This window comes from Lemur catta, chromosome 5 (genome assembly GCF_020740605.2).
Source record: "Lemur catta isolate mLemCat1 chromosome 5, mLemCat1.pri, whole genome shotgun sequence".
NCBI classification, from domain to species: Eukaryota; Metazoa; Chordata; class Mammalia; order Primates; family Lemuridae; genus Lemur; species Lemur catta.
The window spans coordinates 97072322-97095323 of record NC_059132.1 but is presented as its reverse complement, the minus strand read 5'-3'; the positions used below and the strand labels follow the sequence as shown (position 1 = coordinate 97095323).

Here is a 23002-nt window from a genome sequence, read left to right as displayed (position 1 = left end):
TTGCTTCTAACTTCAGAAGCTTGGAAATGGGACTTTTTTTTTTTTTTTTTTTTTTTGCTACAGCAATTCACAGAGTTTTAGCCTTAAAGGATGAAATCCACCTGAGTGAGAATTGGAAGGGACAATATTATTGGAGCTATTTTTGTATTTTAATGTCTATGTCCAAGAGAATAGGAAGTGGTCAGCTGTGGCCAGGGCTACACCCACGCATATCTAAATCTATGACAAAAATGAATTAGCCACCATTCTCCATATTGGTACTTAGTGTGCCAAATCAATGCAAAATGTGGGACTATTAATTTGCATAATTTCTGTTTATATTTTAATCCCTATGAATAATATATGTACCTATAATTTCTGTGTATGTAAACATAAATATAGAAAGACAAACACTTATGGAATTTCTATCCTTGAGTTTAAGGAAAACATTTTTTTACCTATTTCAGCCAATTAAAATATAATTTTACTTCTATATATGTATATATATGTATATGTGTGTGTATAAAATATTTCTAAAGGTAGTACCTACCTAACAAGAAAACCTTGGCCCTGTTTCTTAAAATGCATGTAAAGCTCTAATAAATTGTTCATATCTCTGAATTATTTAATTGGAGTTGAAAATCTTGAATCTACACTATAGAGTCTATGACAGGAATTTGAGGCCTGATATTGTATAAACAGTATAATTCCATTACATATTTCTCTTAACAAGTGATATTTTAAAAGTCTACATAATTTACAGGGTTTCTTTGTTTTCTGTGACAATTAATGCTTCTATTAGAAACCTAAACTAGAGTTAAAATAGAGTTTAGCATATAACTGAGTGACAAATCAAAATTCTTCTTGAAGCACACCTTCGTTGTCACATATTCTAGAGTCTAGTGATTTTTAGCAGTGATTTTTTTGTTGTTATTTTATTAATGACCTGAATACTTCAGCTGATAAATGTTAATATGAAAACAGTTGATAAGACTGGTTAATGAATTTATAAGGTTAATTTAGGTACTGTCCTAACAACTTGGTGTGTATCTCTGGGTAGGTTCTTCAGTGAATGTCTGTACATCTAGACCTAGAGCTGCCTATCCACTGGGTAGCCACTGGCTGGCCACATGTGGCTGTTGAGCACCTAAAATATGGCTGGTCCAAATCAAAATGTGTTTTAAGTGTAAAATATATACCAGATATCAAAGACTTTGTACAAAAAAACATGTAAAATAATTTTACTTTGATTTTTAAATGACAACATTTTGGATGTATTAGATTAAGTAAAATATTAAATGAATTTTACCTTTTTTTAAAGTTCTTAAAGTGTAGCTTCTAGAAAACTTAAAATTATCCTTGTAGCTCACACTGTATTTCTTTTGTACAGCACTGATCTAGAGTTTTACCTTTTTCATTGTCAGCTTAAATAGATGATGTGTTATGCTGCATATGTTATGCTCCACAATCAGACTGGAGATCTCATGTGTTTTAGAACTAAAGGGTTCTGGGTCAGAGGTAAGCTTTAGCTTTTGCTTTACTTCTGTTTCTGGCCTCAGTTGTGCCCTCCTTTTTGTAAGAAATACAATTTGTCCTGAGCTAACAGGATAACAGGATTTTTCTTCAATCCTGTAGATCTAGTAAAATAAGTTAGAACATTATGTCAGGAATGGCTCTCACACGTAACACTTTCTTGTGTGTCTGTTATTTTAAATTTCAAAATCCTCCTTTAAAACTCTGGGATAGGTTTAGCACATATGTCTCCTTGATCTAAAAAGTATCATTTTCAGGCACCAAAAGTTCTTAGCACTAATATTCTGGTTTGAAGTTGCTGTTGAAAAGTAAATTTTTCAACAAACCCTAAACTATATATACATAAAGAAAATTACACAAGACACATCATGATTAAATTATGTAAAACCAATGATAGAGAGGAAAATCTTTTTTTTTAATTATATTTTATTTTGGTAAGAACATTTAGCGTGGTGGAAGATATCTGATGGAAAGGAGCAAATGGAGGAGAAGCTGAAGATACTGCAGAGGGGGGATAATTGCAGTGCAGTGTTCCACCATGGGACATAGGTGGGATTGGAAGGGAATGTTCTTAGATGAGAAGAATCATTGGTCTGATGTAAAGTTAGATAAAATATATGAAAACATACTATTAAGTCTAAATCAGTTCTAACATCACAATGAAATCATGAAAACCAGGCAAACACTTTGCTTTTCCTAAAGGAAATCTTTCTTGTTACAACAAAAAACCAAAACAAACAAACAAAAAAAAAACAAATGAAGACACTGATGTCACTGACATGAAGGAGCAATAATGAGTAATTAAAAACAAAATTAATGCATTCATTTCAAATCATTAAAGCAGAACTGCCCACTTTATAACTTTTATATACCCACAGTCCTATTCATTGTAATGCCTAAAGTAGTGTTAATCCCATGGCCCACATGAAAGATTTTTAAAAATGCTTTGTTAGAGAATGTGGTAGACTTGCAGTTACAACTTTCACACTCCCCTGTAAAGATTTGTAATATTTGGCTAGAGTGTGTACACACACAGAGAAATCACTCCCTTCCCCCACCCTCAGAGAAAGTTTGAGATTATGCAGCCATATCTGTCAGAGCTATGCTAACCTCTGTCATCCCTCTGTTCTGGTTATAGTTTACTTCCCTTTCCTCTCTACTCTCTCTCCTCTTTTCCTTAACCTTAAAAAAAAAGTTGAGAGAAAAAACTAATTGTCTCTCTTTTCATTTGAAATTTAAGGTGGAAGAAAAGCAGTTATAAAAGCATCTATCAACATAGCGCTAACTTGCCAAGCTAAGTATTTAGGTTGGAAATCATGCCCCCTCAACTGCTTAAAAACAGGAAGTATCTCTGTTAAGTGATAGATAGCTCCCTGTTGCTGGAAAAAAGGAAAAGTCTCTTTTATTTCTTTCTACATTTTTAGCAATAAGTTCTGCAGTTTCATAGATGGGGTGTGTGTGTAATGCAAAAATCCATTTCCAGTGTTTATTCATACACACACACCAGTATATGTAAATATATGTTAAAATACTTTCAAAGGCTTTAAACATAGGATCTCTTTTCATAAGCCAGCCCAGGCACATCTTATCCAACAATTCAAGCAAAACCCTTGGATCTGTCAGAAACAGCCTATAGGTTGCACTAGGTGATTAATTGCCAGGAGAATCGGGTTCTATATTTCATTACAGATAATTGTTATCTTTTCTAGAGGTGTTCTCTTATTAAGCTAACACCTTAAAAGGGGAAAATATATACATATAACTTAGATTCCTGATGTTTTTAGCACTTCTTACAAAAGAGAGGAAAACTTTAACGTAATCCACTGACAAAGACATTTGTCTCAGTTCATAATTTTTCCCCCAATTTTTACAAAACCTTTAATATTGTCTTCCATGAAACCAGTCCTGAGTGCCAAAAGGGTTGGGGACCTCTGCTCTAAGGGATTTGGCCAGATGGTAAATATTTTAGGCTTTGCAAGCCTTGCCTCTTGTACCTTGCAGCTACTCAACTTTGCTGTCCGTGGCCCATGTGGTAGCTCATGCCTGTCATCTTAGCACTTTTGGAGGCCAAGGCAGGAGGATCCCTTGAGCTCAGGAGTTCAAGACTAGCCTGAGCAAGAGTGAGACCCCATCTCTACTAAAAATAGAAAACTTAGCCAGGTGTTGTGAGATTTGCCTGTACTCCCAGCTACTTAGCAGGCTGATGCAGGAAGATCACTTAATCCCAGAAGTTTGAGGCTGCAATGAGCTACGATGACGCCAGTGCATTCTACCTATGGCGACAGAGTGAAACTCTGTCTCAAAAAAGTAAACAACTTTGCTGTCCTTTGAGTGAAAGCAGCATAGATAATATTAATACATAAATGGCTGAACACAGCTGTGTTCCAACCCAACTTTATTTACAGGAACAGGCAACGATAGAGATTATAGTTTGCCAAACCCTACTGAGGGGCATGGTCCCCCACAAGCCTCACTGAGTCACGGTTAGACTGTGTTCTAAACCTCAGGTTTGAAGTGAGGGTTGAAAACTACTATATTAAAATTCAATTAGTAAGTAAAAGAGCCAGAATTTTGAACTATGAAACAGTTAAAATTAAAAAAAGAAAGACAAACCTTATAATATGTATTATCAGACAAGGCAGCAAAGACAAGGAAAAAGAAAGGTGCACCGAACACCTAAAGCCGATGCAGGATTGACAGTCACAGAGCTCAGAAGTGGGCCTGAGAGGGGGGAAAAAAGGCATCAAAAAGGATAAAACAGCCCTGTACTCTAAGGTGGTGGGATTGATAAGAAATACCTTTATATGGCTTGGTATTTTGTACCTTAAAAAAAATTGGGATGGCAGGAATGGAAAAGAGAAACAATCAGTCTCTTTGGGTTGAGAAGCAATGAAACACTGTTGTGAAGCTCAGTGGCTATGGAAACATTCATGAAGGCAGAGCTGTGCAGTACTGCTCTGCAGCCCATCAGTCCTGCGATGCCCATGCAAGTCACACTGTGTAAATCTGTCATCCTGTATCCTTACCATCTAATAACTTTAGCACAGAATGTTTAATCATGATGGAGGGGAGAAGAAAACCTTGAGTCAACAAGAAAACCTTTATTTACATTTACCATATCATCCATTCTATGTAGCATATATGAGATTTTTCTTTTAAGTTTTTAAAAATGATTTGTAATGGATTCAAAACCTCAGCTATCCAGAAAATTCATATTCTGAGCAACGTGTTTTTGGTACCACCCACTATCTTATTTATTTCTTATCTACTCCTGTATCTGGTAGGCGTCTGTTGGTAAATCATCTTACATCGTGATGAACTGATTTTTTTTTAAATTGGAAAAAATACATGTCCCTTGAATACCTTATAATCTAGTGAAGCATTAGAATATGTAAACAAATATTGTTGTATAATATGTACAACAGAAATGTGAACAATACTTGGAAGTAAGATAGAGAAGAAATAACAGTTTCTTTGTGTATGCAGAAGTGATTTAAAAGAATAACTAGAATTTTCCTAGAATACATGGCCTGGGGGTGGGCAGGACTGTTCAGCCAGAGAGATCACATGTGTAAAGGTACAGAGGTGTGGAGGATATGCTCTTTTCAGGAAACTACGAGGAGTTTAGTATCAATAGAAAGTAAAGGGCATGGAGGGGTCAAATAATGGGAGATGATACTAGAGAAATAAGAAGACAGATCATTTCTCACCACCACCAGTAGTACCTCCTCACCCCCCATTAAGAACCTATGAGTTTATGTATTTTTAAGTATCATAAAATATATAAATACGTGAGGAAGTTCTCCCCCTTCTATTTTATGGAGACCCTTTTTAAAGGGTGAATTTTATAGAGATATATGAAAGATTAATTTGCATTGTTTTCACTTTTCCTTTAATTATTCAAAAATCAGATTCACTTTTTACGAGAGGAAGAATTAGGATAAGTTCTAGGTAAATACTGTTTTGACTTTGTAAAAGGACCCTTTAAAATAGGAATGGATGAAGAATATATCATGCTAGTAAAAGAACAGACGTGTGTGTATGTGTATATGGGCCTGCACTGAATTGTCTTTCTTTTGTTCTCTTCTTTCGTGCTCATCATCAGTTGCTGCCATTTACTTTGGTACATTTTTCCTGAACACCTGCTGTCAAATACATCAAGTCTTTTCTTGCACAGTGCTGCAGGTTTTTACAGAACTCAGCAAGCCCAGCATAAGGGAGATAGCCTACAGACTGATTGATTTATTTGTTTTAATATACAAACATGCTCAGATGTTGACATACATAAATCCTTTTTGAAAGAATTATTTTTCACAGAACAAAGAATGTCATAACCTTAGCACCTAATCCTGTGCCTGGCACATAGTAGATACTCAGCAAATGTCTGTGGAATTGAACTACTCTGTGAAGCCTCAAACTGAACACTAAAGACTCCCTCAAATGTGGGGGGAACTGATTGGCTTAAATAGCTATAATACATATTGAAATGTTTTAAAAGCATTGCCAACAGTTGAAAATAATTTGGCAGATATTCTCTTTGCAGAATAATTACAAATCTATTTAAAAGAAAATCTGTTTTATCTTTATCTCCCTTTGCACAGTGGAGAGGCATTGTCAAAAGGAGAAAATGTCTAATAATAAATTGAAAACATTGGGCAGTTCTACTTCAAAGACATTTCTTATATCATCCTTTTCGGGTTCACTGCCTCTGCTATTATTCATGTTCTAATTTAAGACCTTGAGATTATCCTAACTGGAAGTTGTACTTCATTCCTGTGCTTCCTCCGTGCTGCTGCCAGAGTCGTTTACTTTCTTAACCAGAAAATTGAGCCTGTCTCCCTCCTGATTAAAAATCTTCTGCAATTTCCTATGGACTGTGAGATAAGGACCAAACTCCTTGGCATTACCCATCTTATGTATTATAATACAGTCACACCTGTGGATTTTTTTCTTCATGTACCTCCATATCCCCATGTTCCTGAGTGTCCTCCTCCAGTGCTTCCCAAACTTTTCATGACATGTCACATGTGGAATAATAACCAGATGAAGTCACTATGTAACTGTTTGAAGTCTCTGACTTCTCTGGGCCTTCTGGCCCTCCTGAAAGCTGAAGGAAGCAATACCTTAAACTACTTCCAATCTATTCCCAGTACAACTGTTGGGTTGGTCTGCCCTACATTGTAACCACGGTAAACCTTTTGCCCCACCACGAATGGTTTATACATAGCTATACCTTTCCTTGTGTGCATATTGTGGTCATTTTGCCTTTTCCCACCTTCTCAACCTGGTAAATTTTCCCATATTATTATTTAAGGCCCAGCTCATTTGGATCAGGAAAATGTTTCTGGACTCTTTTTTACGGATATATGAGGTTCTTTGTTTCCAATTAAAGTTTTATCTTAAATAAATTAATTTTGACTTTTGCAAATTCTCATTTTTCTATTTTCTGAACCATTTGTAGTGACTTAATGTTCACGTTAGATAATTACCTACTGCACCAATAATGATTTTGTTTTTAAGAATAAATAAAATAAAATTCTCACTTCGTTGGCTTTTTGGAAACAATTTCTTTCCCCCATAGATCATATTGGCCATGATTTCAAATGTACACATCTCAAAAGGTTTATTTATCTAAAGGATGAGTGTGTGCATGTATAGTACAAATATATATCATGACTACTCACTTAGTTACACCCTAAAGTTAAAAGATCCCGAATTGTTTCTCATGAAAAGGTTTACTAAGCTAAAGGCATAAGAGAAGAACTACGAAAATTGGTTTCCTTGATATAATAGAGCCTATTGTTTATTTTAAGTTTGATCTTGATCTCTAACATATTCCTATCTTAATTATCTATGCTTTTCAAAAAATTTTTTATGTATGCATTAGGTAAATGTTGCTGGTTTTATCTCAGATGATTAGGTTTTAGCATCAGCTTCAATCAAGTATAATTTGATTCTCACCTCATCCTTAAATTCTTAACTAATTTGGTAATTATTGTATATTTGGTCATCTCTGCTTGTACTGTCTTAGCTTATTGATCACAGCTTGCTGCATTTAACTCTATATATGCTGTCTTTTCTCTATTTTTTTAAGTATAAGTTTTTAAAGGTAAGGAACAGTTCATATGTTTTTTTGTATTCCTGATAGTGCTTTGCACAGGGAAGTTGCTCAGTAGGTGTTTTTCAGTTACTTCTTATATATCGTGTGAGTAGTTAAGGTTTTGCTATTCAAATTTGATATAAAATTTCTTTCTGTTTCCTGATGTCTGTTCAGCAGATACTCACCCTGACTTAAGTAGTTTACATTCTTTTTCAATGTCCCAAAAGCTTAATTACCAAATAATACAATGCAGAGTGCCCCTTGCAGGGACTCACATGGATTTTATGAAATATTACTTATTTTATTGGTCTCTAAAGCCATTCTTCCTCTAGTCTAATTACACTTTTTAAAATTACCAAATTGCATAAGAGGTATTATTGAATTGCATTTCTGGAATATTGGGAATTTGAAGCTTTAAAAGGTAATAGATAGCTAAAGTCAAAGATATGAAGTATTTCCAGATGTCAATGTTGTTCATCTCTAGACTCAATAATGTGGACCAACAACATGGAAAGATTTAATAAGTACAGGCAAGTTTGGGCCTCTTCTCCTCTATCAAGTTTCTACTGAAGAGAGCAAGCATGGTTCTTCTAAGTTCTCCTTTCTCTGTTAGGAAAGGACTATGAATTGAGCATTTTAGAGGCTGTGGTAAGAAGCAAGGAGAGAAGGAGGCAAGTAGACAATTGTTAAGTGTTGATTCTTTTTAAACATTGAGATTTTGAAATATAAATCAAGAATATGTATTTTGACCTGACTTTTCTATCCCTTATACAAACCTGCTAGCTTAGAATATTCGTTATTTCATTTGTTCAAAGAACATTAACATCTACCATGTGCCAGGTATTAGGAATTCAGAGATAACTAACATTGCCTAAATTCTAGGATCTCACAATCAAATACTGGGGATGATTGTACAGGAATAGTAATAATAGCATTTAATGCTTATTGAAGCATACATGCCATATGCCAAGCACTGTTCTGAGCACTTTATATAGACTGTATACCATTTGATTCATACAGTCACCCTCTGAGTAGATTACTAGGACCCTTAAGGTTTTCAAGGTACCAAGAGGTTTAAATGATTTGTCCAAACACATAGCTATTAATAATAAGTGATTGAACTAGATTTCCACCCAGTTAGGCTGATTCTTTGCCCTCCCTTTTAACCTATGCCAAATTACAAGTTTAATATCCAGTTATATATGTAGAAAAGTCATAGAAGTTTCTGTGAAGGAAAAGACTTTTAAGCTGAAACTTGAACAAGAAGTAGAACTTGTCTGATAGGCAAGGAAGTAAAATGTCATTCTGAGTAGAGACAGAGCTTGGCTAACTGAGTGCTTAGGTGCAGTTGGAGCCTTTCCTCACTATTCTCACAAGGTGAGAAAAGGAAGAGGAGCTACAGATAAGGTCGGAGAGTTAACTAAAAGTATAGAGGCCTGAAATACTATACTTAAACTTGGACTTTTTCCTTTGATGTGAAATTAAGTGGTTAGAAAATAGTAGGAAGTTAGGGTATTTGCAATTGGAATGACCTCTTTAGCAGTGGTATAGATAAAGAGAAGACTGCAGGCAGAAAAACAACTAGCAAGGCAATTATGATATTCTAGACAAGAGATTATGTTGGCTTGTCTTCATTGAGTAAACATTTATTGAGTGCCTTGTATGTGCCATAGCTGAACTAACGGTGTTGGAATAAAATGAATATAATTCCTGCTGTTACATACAATCTGCAGTGTATTGGGAAAGACAGACAGTTAACAAACATACAAATATGTAATTAAGAAGATTGAATAGAAGTGACAGTTTCAAGAGAGATTAAGAGGTAGCGTTAACCACACCTATTAATCAGTTGGATTTAGAGGAAAATAGAGATGCCTAGAATAAATCCAAGGTTTCTTTAAGATAAATCAGAGCTGTTACCAAGGATCCACCTCTTTCTCTGGTTTCTGGAACTATTTTCTCTGTGAATCATGATTCATTGATATGTTTTTATTAAAGTGTAAAAGCTCAGTGCTGCTTTTCTTTCCTAGAGAAAGGCACTCCCTGCGCTCACATACACATCCTTGTTGATCATTTTAAATGAATGGGAGCCAATGGGACCTGATTTGTCAAAGTGTCTCTTTTAATACTTTTATCTGAACAATCATTTCTATGCTAATTAAATTATATTTGAACATTTGATAGAATATGAAACTGTTAAGTGTTGAATTTCAGAATTTATAAAAAAGAAAAGGCAGCCCTTTTCTTTGTGCTATAAGGTTGGGTAAGACTCCTTCATGTGAAGTGTACTAGAAACATTTTGATTCTTTATATAAAGGTCAAAAGAAGAAAAGAGTATTGGTTTTATAATAAACACAATTTTCAGTAATGACTATGCTGTGTAAGCTGTGGGCATTTCGTTGGGTAAGAATGGCAGGGGATACTATATGGAGTCCTAGAATTGGACTAGTGTTTGAATTGTCATCTTGTACAGTAATTCTTAGTATGGGGTATACAACCAGTTTTCAGATGAACTCCCTGGAATTATTTGCAAAATTGTGTGGGGACACGTTTGCATATGTAAAGTTTGAGGGAAATTCTTGTCAGATGCACATAGGCACCTTTGATTAAAGAGCCACCTTCATTTTCACACATGAGAAAACTGAGGCTGTTAGAGGTGTAGGGTCTTGAATAAGTTCTCAGAAAACCAGTTTGCACTATGATGTGTTTTTTTTTTAACAGAATTTTAGTGCAGTGGCCACATTATCACTTATGACCTTGGAGTCAGAAGGGTTCACAGTATTGGAAGACCTTGGCTTATGTTTTCATTGAGTTGCATATAGTGATTTTAAAATAACGGAACAAACATGCTATCATTCAGAATACATTCTTCCACCTTAATATCCCAGAACAGTGTTTTTAAAGAAATTGTGGGAAGGGTGTTAACTCATTCAGAGTTCTACAGGAAGGAAGGCTCTTTCCTACTATTTTTTAAGCATAACTTTCACTGACAAGATCAGGCCAGAAAAAGCCTAGCTGGCTGTTGGCCCAGACTACGTTATAATCATTAAAGTGTTCTCAACCTGTACTGCCTAATGACAGCTACAACTGGGCGGGGAAGCACAGAGGTATGCCTAGTGTTCCAGTGACTTAGCTGACATGTATGCTGTCTATCCTTTGCTGTGTTGTTCTTTCAACTGTTAGAAAGGAAACTTTAAAATAGCCTAGAATTTGAGTTTTTCCAGAAGGATGAAAAGGATAACTTCAACTTGAAAAATATAACCAAGGTATTCACAATATATCCCCAGCAACTAAAACAGGGCCTGGTACATAGTAGATGCTTATATTTTTTATGAAAGAATTATTTAAATTGATTTTGTTACCTATGTGGTATTTCATAATGAGAATTTTTTTGTTTGTCCATTAATAATAAATGTCGTGTACTGGCAGGATAGTAAAATAAAAAGAAGCCAGTTCAACATTCAGAAGTCCCAGATTTCAACCCAATTTCTGCAATTTATTGTATGATCTTAGGTCTCATTTTCTTTGTCTTAACAGGGCTATAACCATATCTAATTCCCAGAATTTGGGAGAGTATTAAATGAGAAATATTAAATGGGAAATATATATGGAAAATATTTTATAGATTCTTAGGAATTGTATAAATATTAATGTTCTTTATCCCAGATAACATTTTTAATAATTTGAAAACATATTTATACAATCATCTTAATTTCCTGAATCCTGTATTCGTTTTAGGTAGGGGAGAAGTGATCCCTATGATTGAAATGGAGTTTTGAATTCTTTGATAAAATGTATTTCAAGGAAGCTAATCATGCGTCATTTCTACTTAATGAGTTAATGTTAGGTGTGCAGAATAGTCTGCACATAGCTAAAGCATTCGTTTTAAACAAAGGAAATATATTTACTGTGTTATGTTTCTTAATTGAATTTTTGCCTGGTAATCTGTACATAACTTAAGAATTAATAGATATTTGGTAGGCAGTCACCATCTTCTAGGTATTATATAATAACATATGTAAAAGCTATACCACAGCATTTTCCAAAGTGGAAATGGAATATTAACTTTTGAGGTGTTCCATGATTAGAATTTGGGAATTTAGAATAGATTTCTGCAGACTACTGTAGCCCTCTCCTTAAGATTTTTAATATCCATTAATATAGGCTCCAAAAATTCCTGCATATAGAAACCTATAAAAACCTTTAATTTTGTTTCTACCTAGTATTCCCCAAACTCACTTAAATAGAAAATACTTTTTTCCATTACATTTTTTAATAGTCATTGGAGTATTATGAAGTATGAGATATGATAGTATTGATCCATGAGTTTTAATAACCTATTTGAAACTCTAAGCATGAACAGGTAAGGTACATCAAAACAAAACACAAACTAAGAAAAACACCCAAACAAAAAAAGCTGTGAAATTGAAATTGTTGTGATACCTGTCACCTATATTCATGGCCAAATTATAGAAATTGATCTGTTAAAAGCTCACTAAATTAGTTTTCTCTTATGTGACTTTTTTTTTCCTTTTTTTTTTTTTATTTCAGCTCATCATGGGGGTACATAAGTTCAGGTTATATACATTGTCCATGTCCCGCTCATCCCCCTGAGTCAGAGCCTCAAGCGTGTCCATGACTTTTTATGTGATTTTTTCCACACTGCTTAATCAAAGAAGATCATCTTTCCTGAGAAGATCTGAAAATACCTCTCTCACCCTTAAATTTACTGATTTATAAATACTGAGAATCTAAGAAATGCAAATCACTACTCTTTTTTTAAGTCAATTTTATTTGGTTCCTATTTATATACAATAAAGTGTATCAACTCATATGTACAATTTAGTTAATGTAGACATATGTGTAAACCTGAGAAACTACCTCCACAATCAAGATACAGAACATTTCCATCCCCCCCCAAAAGATTACTTTTGCCTCCTTGAAGTCCACCTTTCCGTCTTCATCAGGCTCCCATCAACCACTGGACTGCTTTGTGTTATGATAGATAAGATTAGACCTTTCTAATATTTTACATAAATGTAGTTATTTAGTATCTACTCTTTTATATCTGATTTATGTGACTCAGCACAATGAGACTGACTCATGCATGTTGGTTGTTTCAGTAGTTTGTTCCTTTTTATTGTTGAGGAGTATTATATATTTTGTTTATACACATAAATTGATAGACATTTGGATATGCAGTTTGGCTATTGTGAATAAAGCTACTATGAAAATCTATGTAAAAGTCATTGTGTGGATATATGGATTTTTTCCACTTGGTAAATACCTAGGAGTGGAATAGTTGTGTTTTTATGGTATGGTATGTTTCACTTTTTAAGAAAGTGCCAAGGCTAAGTGCAGTGGCCCATGCCTGTAATCCCAGCAATTTGAGAGGCTGAGGCAGGAGGATTGCTTGAGGCCAGGAGTTTGAGACCAGCCTGAGCAACATAGTGAGGCCCCATCTCTACCAAAAAAAAAAAAAAAATGAATGTAAATTACAAGCACACAGTTGCTGAGGATCTGAAAGCCTCCCAGAAATACCACTTCTCTGCTTTCAGAAGTACTCCTGACATTATTTGTATCTTTGACGTAGATTATAGAATCTCTAGTGCTTGCTTTATTTACTAATTAAGATAATAGCAGGTTATTTATGAGATTCTAGATATACCCTTTCCCTAGGTGCTTTTGATGTGGAATGTCATTTCTGAGCCTAGTTAATCCATGTTGCCCCATCTTCTTTATAGGCTTTGATGCGACCTGGAAGAATTGATAGAATCATCTATGTGCCTTTACCAGATGCAGCAACAAGAAGGGAAATATTTAACCTGCAGTTTCACTCTATGCCAATCAGTGAGGAGGTTGACTTGAATGAACTAATCCTCCAAACTGATACATACTCAGGAGCAGAGGTAAGATAATTCCCCTCAAAATACCTTGCTGGGCAAGAAGGAATAGCTTGAGGTCATTTAGGAAAAGAAACTGCTTGCTGCCAACTGTTTTAAATGAGAGTGTACTAAGAAATCTTAAAACAGGAAATGCAATACATGACACATAATCACAAAGTAAATTGCATTTTAACTGGCCTCTATTATAGTTCAAATGTTTTTTTTACCTACTTCTATTATTTCTCATAGTCCTCAGAGAAGTAACGTAATATAGTGGAAAAGAACACTAGACCAGAGGTAAATTCTCCTGTTGGGCTTCTTTATACAGCAGTTTCCAACCAGTACACACTTCTCTGAATTTTGATTTCTTTACCTATGAAATGGAAATGATAGTACAACCTTCTCTGCTGTTTTCTCATGGAGATCACAGAAATGAAATTAGGATATCATTAGTATAAAGGGCTTGGCAAAGAGATTGTATTATTATCATCTTTTATCATTTTGGAACATTATCAGTATCTTTTTATATTAAGAAAGATTCTCTCATAAAAACAATAAAAGGGATCATCTGCCCTTACTATGAAGGTATACTCTTAACAAGAACAGCAAGACCTCTGTGAAAATATGAAAACCACTTTTATGTATAGCAGATAAATATTTTTTCTCTCCTTAGCAACTCTTAAGCAATTTTTATTTACAAAATAAAATTTCATTAAATAATTGTGCATCTTTTCTACATGTATTTGTTAAGAAAAGGACTATGCACCTCCACACAGAAATAGCAATCAGTGTTATTCTTTTGAATACTACTGATGTGGATTTGTACTGGGAAATTAATATTTTTTAAGTAAGAAGTTATAGATTCTTTTTATTCTGAATTATCCAGTACACTGGGACTCTGCGGTCTATTTTGCTTGCTACTGGTTTTGTCCATTTTATGTAAACACCAAAAAGATTAACATATAATAGATCATTAGTGGTACTCTGAGGGGTAAATTTACATGTGGAACTGAACTTACTATATCATGCAATCATAGCTAATAGCAATAGCCAAAATAAATCCCAAATTTACTTGTTGTTTTGTCTCAAGAAATATGGATAGAGACAATCCCCAAATTCTAATGGCTCAACTTATGATTTTTGGACTTTACAATGATGCACTACAATGATACTTTGTGATGCGCTACGATGATGCAAAAACGATACACGCTCAGTACAATCCTCAGCTTGCAATAGGACTATGCCCAGCTAAACCCTTCCTAAATTGAAAATATCAAGCTGAAAATATTGTAAGTCAAAAATGCGTAAGTGTGTTTTTGACTCATGACATTTTAAACTTACGATGGGCTTATTGAATGTATCCTCATTGTAAGTTAAGGAGTGTCTGTATTTGATTTTCATCCTTTAGGTTTTTCAAGTCCACTGGAAAAAAATCCATGCAGCTTGAAAAGCAGTTGGAGTGCATCACCTTTAACTGCTATTTGAAACAATAATTTTTATGAACATCTCTTTGGCATGAGCATCCATAAAGTTAAAATGAACATTCTGTTAACTGACTACTCTAGCATTTCTAGAATTCAGTTTTTTATTTGAGACCAAGGGTTGGCATCACATACATGATATGGCAATTTACAGGAAACAGCAAGAAGAAGAAACCATAAATCTTTCACTTGAGTTTAGTGAAGTGTAAGAGCAGTTAGCAAGGTATAAATGTGCCTTTCTCATTTGGAAGTAATTCATGGTAGTAACATAGAAATGCAAAACAAAAATAAAAGCCAATGAGATTCTGTCTGGCTGAAAAGAAAAAAAAAAGAAAAAAACTCATTTGGTGCCAGCAATTATTGAACCAGCTTGCTAGTTCATATGTAGTACAATTATCCGATCTAACATGTAAGCACACTTATGATTAATTTTTATGTCAGATTTTCTAAGAATCATCAGAGGAAAAGAAAATTCTGTCCTTCCTTGAATTGTATTTTTGTGTTCCTTAGTGCTTGGATGGGGGAGGGGATCCCACTGTGGTCCTCTTTATAATCAGTATATTACAACTTCATAGACATCTTATCCAATAGCTACATCTTAGTAGTATCATGGTTTCTAATTTGGATGAGATGAGTTTGTTCCATTTTGGGTTTTTTTCTTTTTCTTTGGTCTGAATATTTACACAGTCATACAAGTGTTTGAGAACTATTATCATTTCTTTAAAAATCTTAACATTAGTAAATAGGAAATTTAGAACAGGTAAAATTTAGCTTTGGGTAAAATATAAGGTCTCATCTTTTTTCTCTCTTTCTTTGTATTTTCATCAGAATGGAAACGGTGCTACAATGTTCAAAAGCCAAAATTAGGTTTGATTTTTTTTTTAATAATAAACTGAATTCAAAGCCAGAACCTCAATCACCTGATTCCTTTAGACTCAATGCTTTACAAACACTGATGTAACTAATTTATTCCTCCCCAGGCTAAGGCCATATCCTTCAGCATAGACCCTACTACATGGTATATGTTTAACAAACACTTAGTAAACTATAGGAGGAAAAGGAAAAAAGATTTAAAAATTATACTTATAAAAATAGACATCCATTTCTTATTTGTTATAAGAAGAGTCCTCAACTCCCTGCTACAGGCACAGCCACTTCCTCAGAGTTGGAGTGTCTCTCTGGCCACTTTTGGTGTAAAAATGAATGTCATTAATTGTTTTCACAGGAGAGTAGTATATTATATTCAAGATTATGTAAAATTAATTTTGTTTAACTGTGCACTGTTAGCTATATAAACGAGAATTTAGCCAGATGAGCCAGAGTTGAGGGAATTCCTGGCACTCTGATAGTTTTTTAGAAACAAAATGTTTAAGTGTAGTGAACATTTTTAATTTTTTTTTTTTTTTTTTTTGAGACAGAGTCTCACTTGTTGCCCGGGCTAGAGTGAGTGCCGTGGCGTCAGCCTAGCTCACAGCAACCTCAAACTCCTGGGCTTAAGCGATCCTCCTGCCTCAGCCTCCCGAGTGGCTGGGACTACAGGCATGCACCACCATGCCCGGCTAATTTTTTGCGTATATATATTTTTAGTTGTCCAGATAATTTCTTTCTATTTTTAGTAGAGACGGGGTCTCGCTCTTGCTCAGGCTGGTCTCGAACACCCGACCTCGAGCGATCCACCCGCCTCGGCCTCCCAGAGTGCTAGGATTACAGGCGTGAGCCACCGCGCCCGGCCTAATTTTTATTTTTAATTAAAAAGTTGTAGAGGATGATTGAGATGGAGATGATACTGGTACTTTTAATGACTGGGATTGAGGGGAGATTACTTTAAAAAATATTTTTTTTCACTTCATTATTTATTTTGTCCAATCAACATTGCTCCATAAAGGCTTACAGTGGTCCAGTGTTTGAAGTAGCTCCTTCTACCTTCTCCGAGTTTCTCCATTTTTCTTCCTTGGAAAGGGTATGCAGAGAATTGAACCTTTTTTTTTTTTTTTTTTTTTAAGCCTCAGGAGGGTCTTAAGAGGAAGTTTGCCACCAGCTGGTAGAGGAATATATTCCCTAGGGAGCAGCCTCTGAGGAGAGACTCAAGCAGGCCATCTCTGCTGTGTGCCACCCACTCTCCCTGTAGCTCTCATTGTCTTTAGCTTCTTGGCTGTAGCTTGGCTGTAGCTCTCAGTTAATGGAAAAACATGTTGCCATGTAAAAGCAGATGGGAAGGAAAGGCCTTTTTCTGTTTTCATTATTTTCTTTTGCTTTGATTTTTGTTGAAGTTATTTGTGTTAATAGATTCTGCTTTATTCATTTGTCTTTTAACAAATTATTCTGGTTACTTTAGGAAAAGTCTTATTTCTAACAGAAAACAACTCACAAATATGTACACATAAAGATCATAACTAGGCTCATTACCCTGTGTGCCCTGTGGTTGGGAACAGAGGTGACGAGTAAGATATGTAATTTCCTTTGCGTATAGGAATTTGCTGACACAGGCCAAAAACTGGTATCTGTAAAATTAGGGTTGAATTTTTATTTGCATTTGGATATTATCATCTTTTTATTGATTATCTCATTAAGTAAAATTGGTAATATATCTAAGAGCCAGGTATCAACTATGTATTTTATTAATAATATAGGCAATCATAGCATTTATTTCATATATCAAATTCCAAGAGAGGCAATAAGAGGGGGGTGGATTTTGATGTTGTGATTGAGTAGATCTTTAACAGAATCCTAGTTTTTTTTCTTTCAGGCAGTTATTTTACTCCTTTGAACCTTAGTTTCCTCATTTGTAAAATACCTATGTGATTGAGGTTGTTCTGAGGGTTAAATGAGATGACACATTTTAAAACACCAAGAAATGTGCCTGACACATAAAGAGTGCTTCATAAATGTTACCCCTTCATCATTTTTTCTCTTATCAGTTTATTGTTTATATTTACCACTAAAATGTTGGATGATGTTGCTATAAGATAGTAATATTTTTTGTATTGCCTCAATAACCAGATAAATAATTTATCTGAAAACTAAATGATAACTGAGTTTACCACTTATCCTTTTCTTTAAAACATTTAAGTTTGGTTAATATAGTGGGTTTTTAGTGTAATCTTATGAATCTAGTTCTAGAAAATCTTTTTAAAGCAGTTTGTTAGAGTTAAATGCATTTCACACTAAGTTTTCAAAAAATCTTGAACTTCATGTAAACTTAGCCTATTTATTCCTATTTTATTAAAATGATCTGTGTTGCCCTGAATTCTGTTTTGTAGTCTATGCCCTCCTGGGTCTAATAATAGCTCCAGGTCTTCATGCCAGCTTGACATTAAAAAATCACCTTCTAGCGTGCCTCATTAATTCAAGAAGGGTTCTATTCACTATGCTTGAGCTATTATAGCTAAGGAGAGCCTTAAATTACTTTTCTATCTTGCTGATTAATGTTCCTTCTGACATCTTCTCTTTTTCTCCCACACAGTGAAAACAGAAGGAGCAATTACAGCCACTTAAAATGTCTGTATTCTTCCTACGTGAAGCCTTTTGTGTCAGTATTCCCCAAACTAAAAAATCAGGATCAATGTATTAGAATCTGGTATAGATTGTTTATCTGATCAGTCTATCTAAGAACACACTTGAGATAGGAATAAGGATCCTAAAGCAGGACAGGCCACCCTTTAGCCTGGTCTTAAGCGCTCTGCTTACTGTTGTTAGCAGCTGGCAGTAATGTACCTGTCTCCAAAGTGCAGCAGAGCACCACAATACTTTGCAAACTCCTGTAGACAGACTGCAACCTACTTTTCCCAACTAATCAGAAACTGCCTGTAAAAACATGCTGCTATCGCCAAGTAGTCTACTATTTTTATTGGAGATTTTTGTTATCTCTCTACTCTTTCTTGTACTTTTATGCCAGAATTCTATATCTATACCCTAGAATTTCAAAATACAGTCAGCCCGACATATCTGTGGGTTCTGCACCTATGGATTCAACCAACTGGGAATAGAAAATATTTGGGAAAAAAATAGAAAATAACAATACAACAATAAAAAACAATACAAATTTTAAAATATAAAATAACAGCTATTTACATAGCATTTACATCATATTAGGTATTATAAGTAATCTAGAGATGATTTAAAGTATACAGGATGATGTGCATCGATTATATGCAAATATTATGCCATTTTATATATGGGACTTGAGCATCCTCAGATTCTGGTGTCTGGAGGAGTTCCAGAACCAATCCACCTTGGATACTTAGGGGCAACTGTAATCCTTCCTTACATAACCTACTGAAATCACTACTTTGTCATTAAACCATCGTGACCACCCCACCCAGAAATAGCCTCTCCTTTTGCACTGTTTTACACTTACTTTGTTCACTTGCTTAGTTGTTAGCATATTTGTCCTTGTAGTTATTTTAGTATGAGCAGCTGCCTCATCTCCCCAAACAAAAAATCTCTAGGGCAGAAACCAGGTCTTGCACTTCCTAAAGTCTAGCAAAGCAGCTAATATCTGACACTCTCTGGACATTCATGTTGGATAAATGGTAAATTTGTGTGTTGATTCTAAGTCATTTTACTAGCCATTTAGCTTTAGCATACACTAAAATGGCACTTTCCAGTTTTAATTGTCTTTCCATGTGTTTTATCTGAGTACCCTAACTCTATGGGAGCAGTGCTATAGCAAAAGAACTAAACCCAAGCAAAAACAATTGACTTGTCTGAGGGTCCCATAGCAAATAAGTGACAAACCCAGGACCAGAAACCAGGTCTTTGAATTCCTCCTTAGGTACTCTTCATGATCTCTTCATTCCTCTGAGTCAACAGAAAAGTCTTTGAAACTATTTTGTAGCTCCCTTTGACATCTCTAAATCTTTGATAAAGCTTTGCCTGTTCTTGTGAATAGTGGCTTAACAAACTAAACAGCAGATATGAAATATCCTTACCATTTTTTGTATGTATTTCTCTTACAGTAATTGTCTTTACCTATCTTATTTTCATCTTCCCCCCAAAAAGTATTATATAAACTACTTGAAGTTAGGAACTTTATTTTTTTAATTCATTAATTTTATTTCCTAGGCATTGTGAATAAGACTTGCAGTTTAGAGGGAAAGACATACAAGCAACTAAATTCTTTATAATGTGTTTATGTGGCATGATCTAGTGATGTGCAGAATACTATACAAGAAAAAAGAGGGAGTAATTCACACTACCTGGGATTCAAGAAGATAGATGATACCCAGAAAGGAATATTTTATCTGAGTCCTGATGATTGAATACAAGTTCCCCTCGTAGAGTATTCCAGGTAGATAGAAAGGCAGAGATGCATGAAAGAACATGGTGTGGTCTAGAGTCAGTTAAAGGCTGAATATGAATGGAACAGTGTCTTCCTGTGGAAATAGTAGATGAAGCAGAAAAAGTAGGTCAGACTCAAATATGAAGAAACTTGAATGTCAACTGAACTTGATTTTCTCTTTTAAGTAATGGAGAACTATTGAAAAATGTAATAAGGGATGTTGTAGTCAGATCTGTATTATTGAAAGATTGGTGGCATTTGTGTCCAAAGCCACCATTAGCTAGTCTACCAAGCACCATTATGTGAATTAGAAAAAGGTGCTCCTTCACCTCACTTGGTAACAGCTTCCTGTTAGGACAAAAAGCTTGTCAAACAGATCATGAGCTGTTTCAGTCCATTTGCCCCCCTTAGCTGGGCACTGTTGTGTAGGCACAACCTTCGCATCTGTACAAGGCTGTCTCATTTTGTTCTTATCCACCTGTATGTCCCTCACAATACCTGTATGTCCCTCACAATACCTATATGTCCCTCACAGTACCTCATATGGAGTTGATACATGTTCATTGAATAAACAAATTTAGATTATACAACTTAAATAGATAAACTGCTTTCTGTGACTTTAAGATTTGCCTCGTGAGCCCTTGGATAAAAATAGACTGGGAATATTAAAGGTGTCTTTTGTGCAACATTAGCATCTTAAACTTGCCATGAGGTACAGCACCTGGTGTGAATTGCCAAAGAAAGGTGGATTGTGTCCTCTGAACCATATTATGTAACATGTAGCTTTGAGTATAAACTCTGAGTACAAAGACCTGCATCTCTGTTTAGTGTCTAAAATATAGCTACCTTGTTGTAAATGAATTCTGAAAGGATTCTTCAGAGCAAAACTCAGCATATTCTAAAAGTAGATAATTTAGTACCATAACTTTTCAGCCAGTCCTACACCCCTCCCTTTGCCCGTCCTCAGTATTTTATGATCTACATGCTAAGTGAAGAAATTTGGTAAAAGCCAAAATTCATCATGGCTATTTACTACAATATGAGTTTGACCAAATTTATCATTTCTAGAACTCACTTTTCATCTTTTAATAAGGGAGTGGGAATATGGTCTTCATGATCCTTTCTAATGTTAAAAATCTGTGTGGCCATATACTTGTCATAAATTAATTGTATAAGGAATCCATTAGGGGTTGGATCTCCAAGGGTTACGTAACATCGTTATGCTTCTCTTACAGTACATTTAGAAAGCTGGGATCTTGGGCTCTTAAGTCAGTACTTCTAAATACTTGCTTCTGTGGCCTGGAGATCCTAATGATGATACCAGAAGAATAGGAACCTTAATAGACTCTGACAGTGTATAGAACTCAGATTTTAGTTAAATTCTCCTTAACAAACAAATAATTTTCCACTGAATAGAAATGAAAGTTTTACCTGCTCAGAAATTCCAAGATCTAATGATTTTTTTTTCTGATTATCTTTAGTTGTTTTGCTTTGCAACTTCCTAACAGCTAGTCGAGTTCAATATCTATGATTTAGGGGCACTTGGATAAAAAGTATTATAAAATGGAAATATTGCAACAGCTGACTTTTTCCTCATACTCTCTTGTGGGAAAAGTAAGTGAAGGTTACAAAGTTATAATGTTGTTCATTATAACTTAGAGTTTTAAAAACTTATAGTGTATGGAAATATAATGTACTGTCAGTATATAGAGATTCTCTGTATTTCCAGACTTGAGCTTCAACTTAAATTGGCAACAAAAGTACATTCAGCTTACCTGAAGGCTATTTCAGATAGGATGTTTACACCAAAACTAATCATCCTCCAGAACACCTTGTGCTGCCTTACCTGTGTTACTGACTCCTTGCCAGGTATTTAAAACTGCTGTCATGTCAGCTCACAAGAAGCATTAGTCAGAAAGGAAATAGATGTTGAATGAGAGGCTGGCTAACAACAAGCTTGTAACATTTTATACCCAAATATGGAAACCCCTTTATAGGGAAGAAGTATATCCAGGCAACAAGTTAGTCAGGATCTACCTGATAATCTAGTCTCCAAGGCTGGTATCGAGGGTAAATCAGTGTCTGTGAAGCCAGTGGTAATGCTGATTTGAGCATTTTAGCATTCTACCTTGTTTGTCTTCTTCCAGATTCTCAGTCTGTCTATATCCTCATGCTGGTTCTCCAAAATTCTTGTACAAATCATTTAATCTGTGCTTCTTCATCTTCAAAACAGTGATAAAATTTGGAGGTTCTATCAATTTGAGAGAAACTTACAATTTAAAAAAAAGATGTGTAAAACATGCTGTTAACTCTGTGGCATAGATTCTGGTAGAGTCAGATATTTTTGTTTGGTTATTTGAGGTGATAGAAGGCTAATTTCTAATAATCCTTCTTGATCTATACATGAAAAATATGCTACCAACGTATGTGAAAAACATTTCTTCTTTTAAGAACACTATTTACTGTGTGAAATTGCATTATGGTTAAGCACATGGCTTACGGAATAAGATGTGACTCCAGATGCCAAGCCTGCCCATTTCCTAGTAGCTATGTGACTAGTTTCCTCAGGTGGAAACAAGGGTAAGAGAAATCCCAACTTCATAGAGTTGTTGTGCAGATTAGATGAGATAATTCATGTAAGGTGCTTATCCTAATAAGCACATAACAAGTGCTCAGTAAATCATTTTTGTTGTATTCTTATAATCAAATCCAGTTTGATCTCTAATATTAAAACATCTACAAT

General features: G+C 34.9%; 1 protein-coding gene across 1 annotated transcript in view; it reads left to right on the top strand.

Annotated features, from left to right (window-relative positions):
* Positions 1-23002, top strand: part of SPATA5 (spermatogenesis associated 5) — a 236264-nt gene that overhangs the window by 165632 nt on the left and 47630 nt on the right. The window contains exon 15 of the mRNA XM_045552319.1: positions 13357-13521. Coding sequence (XP_045408275.1) covers positions 13357-13521 — 165 coding nt within the window. The remainder of the gene's footprint in view (positions 1-13356; positions 13522-23002) is intronic.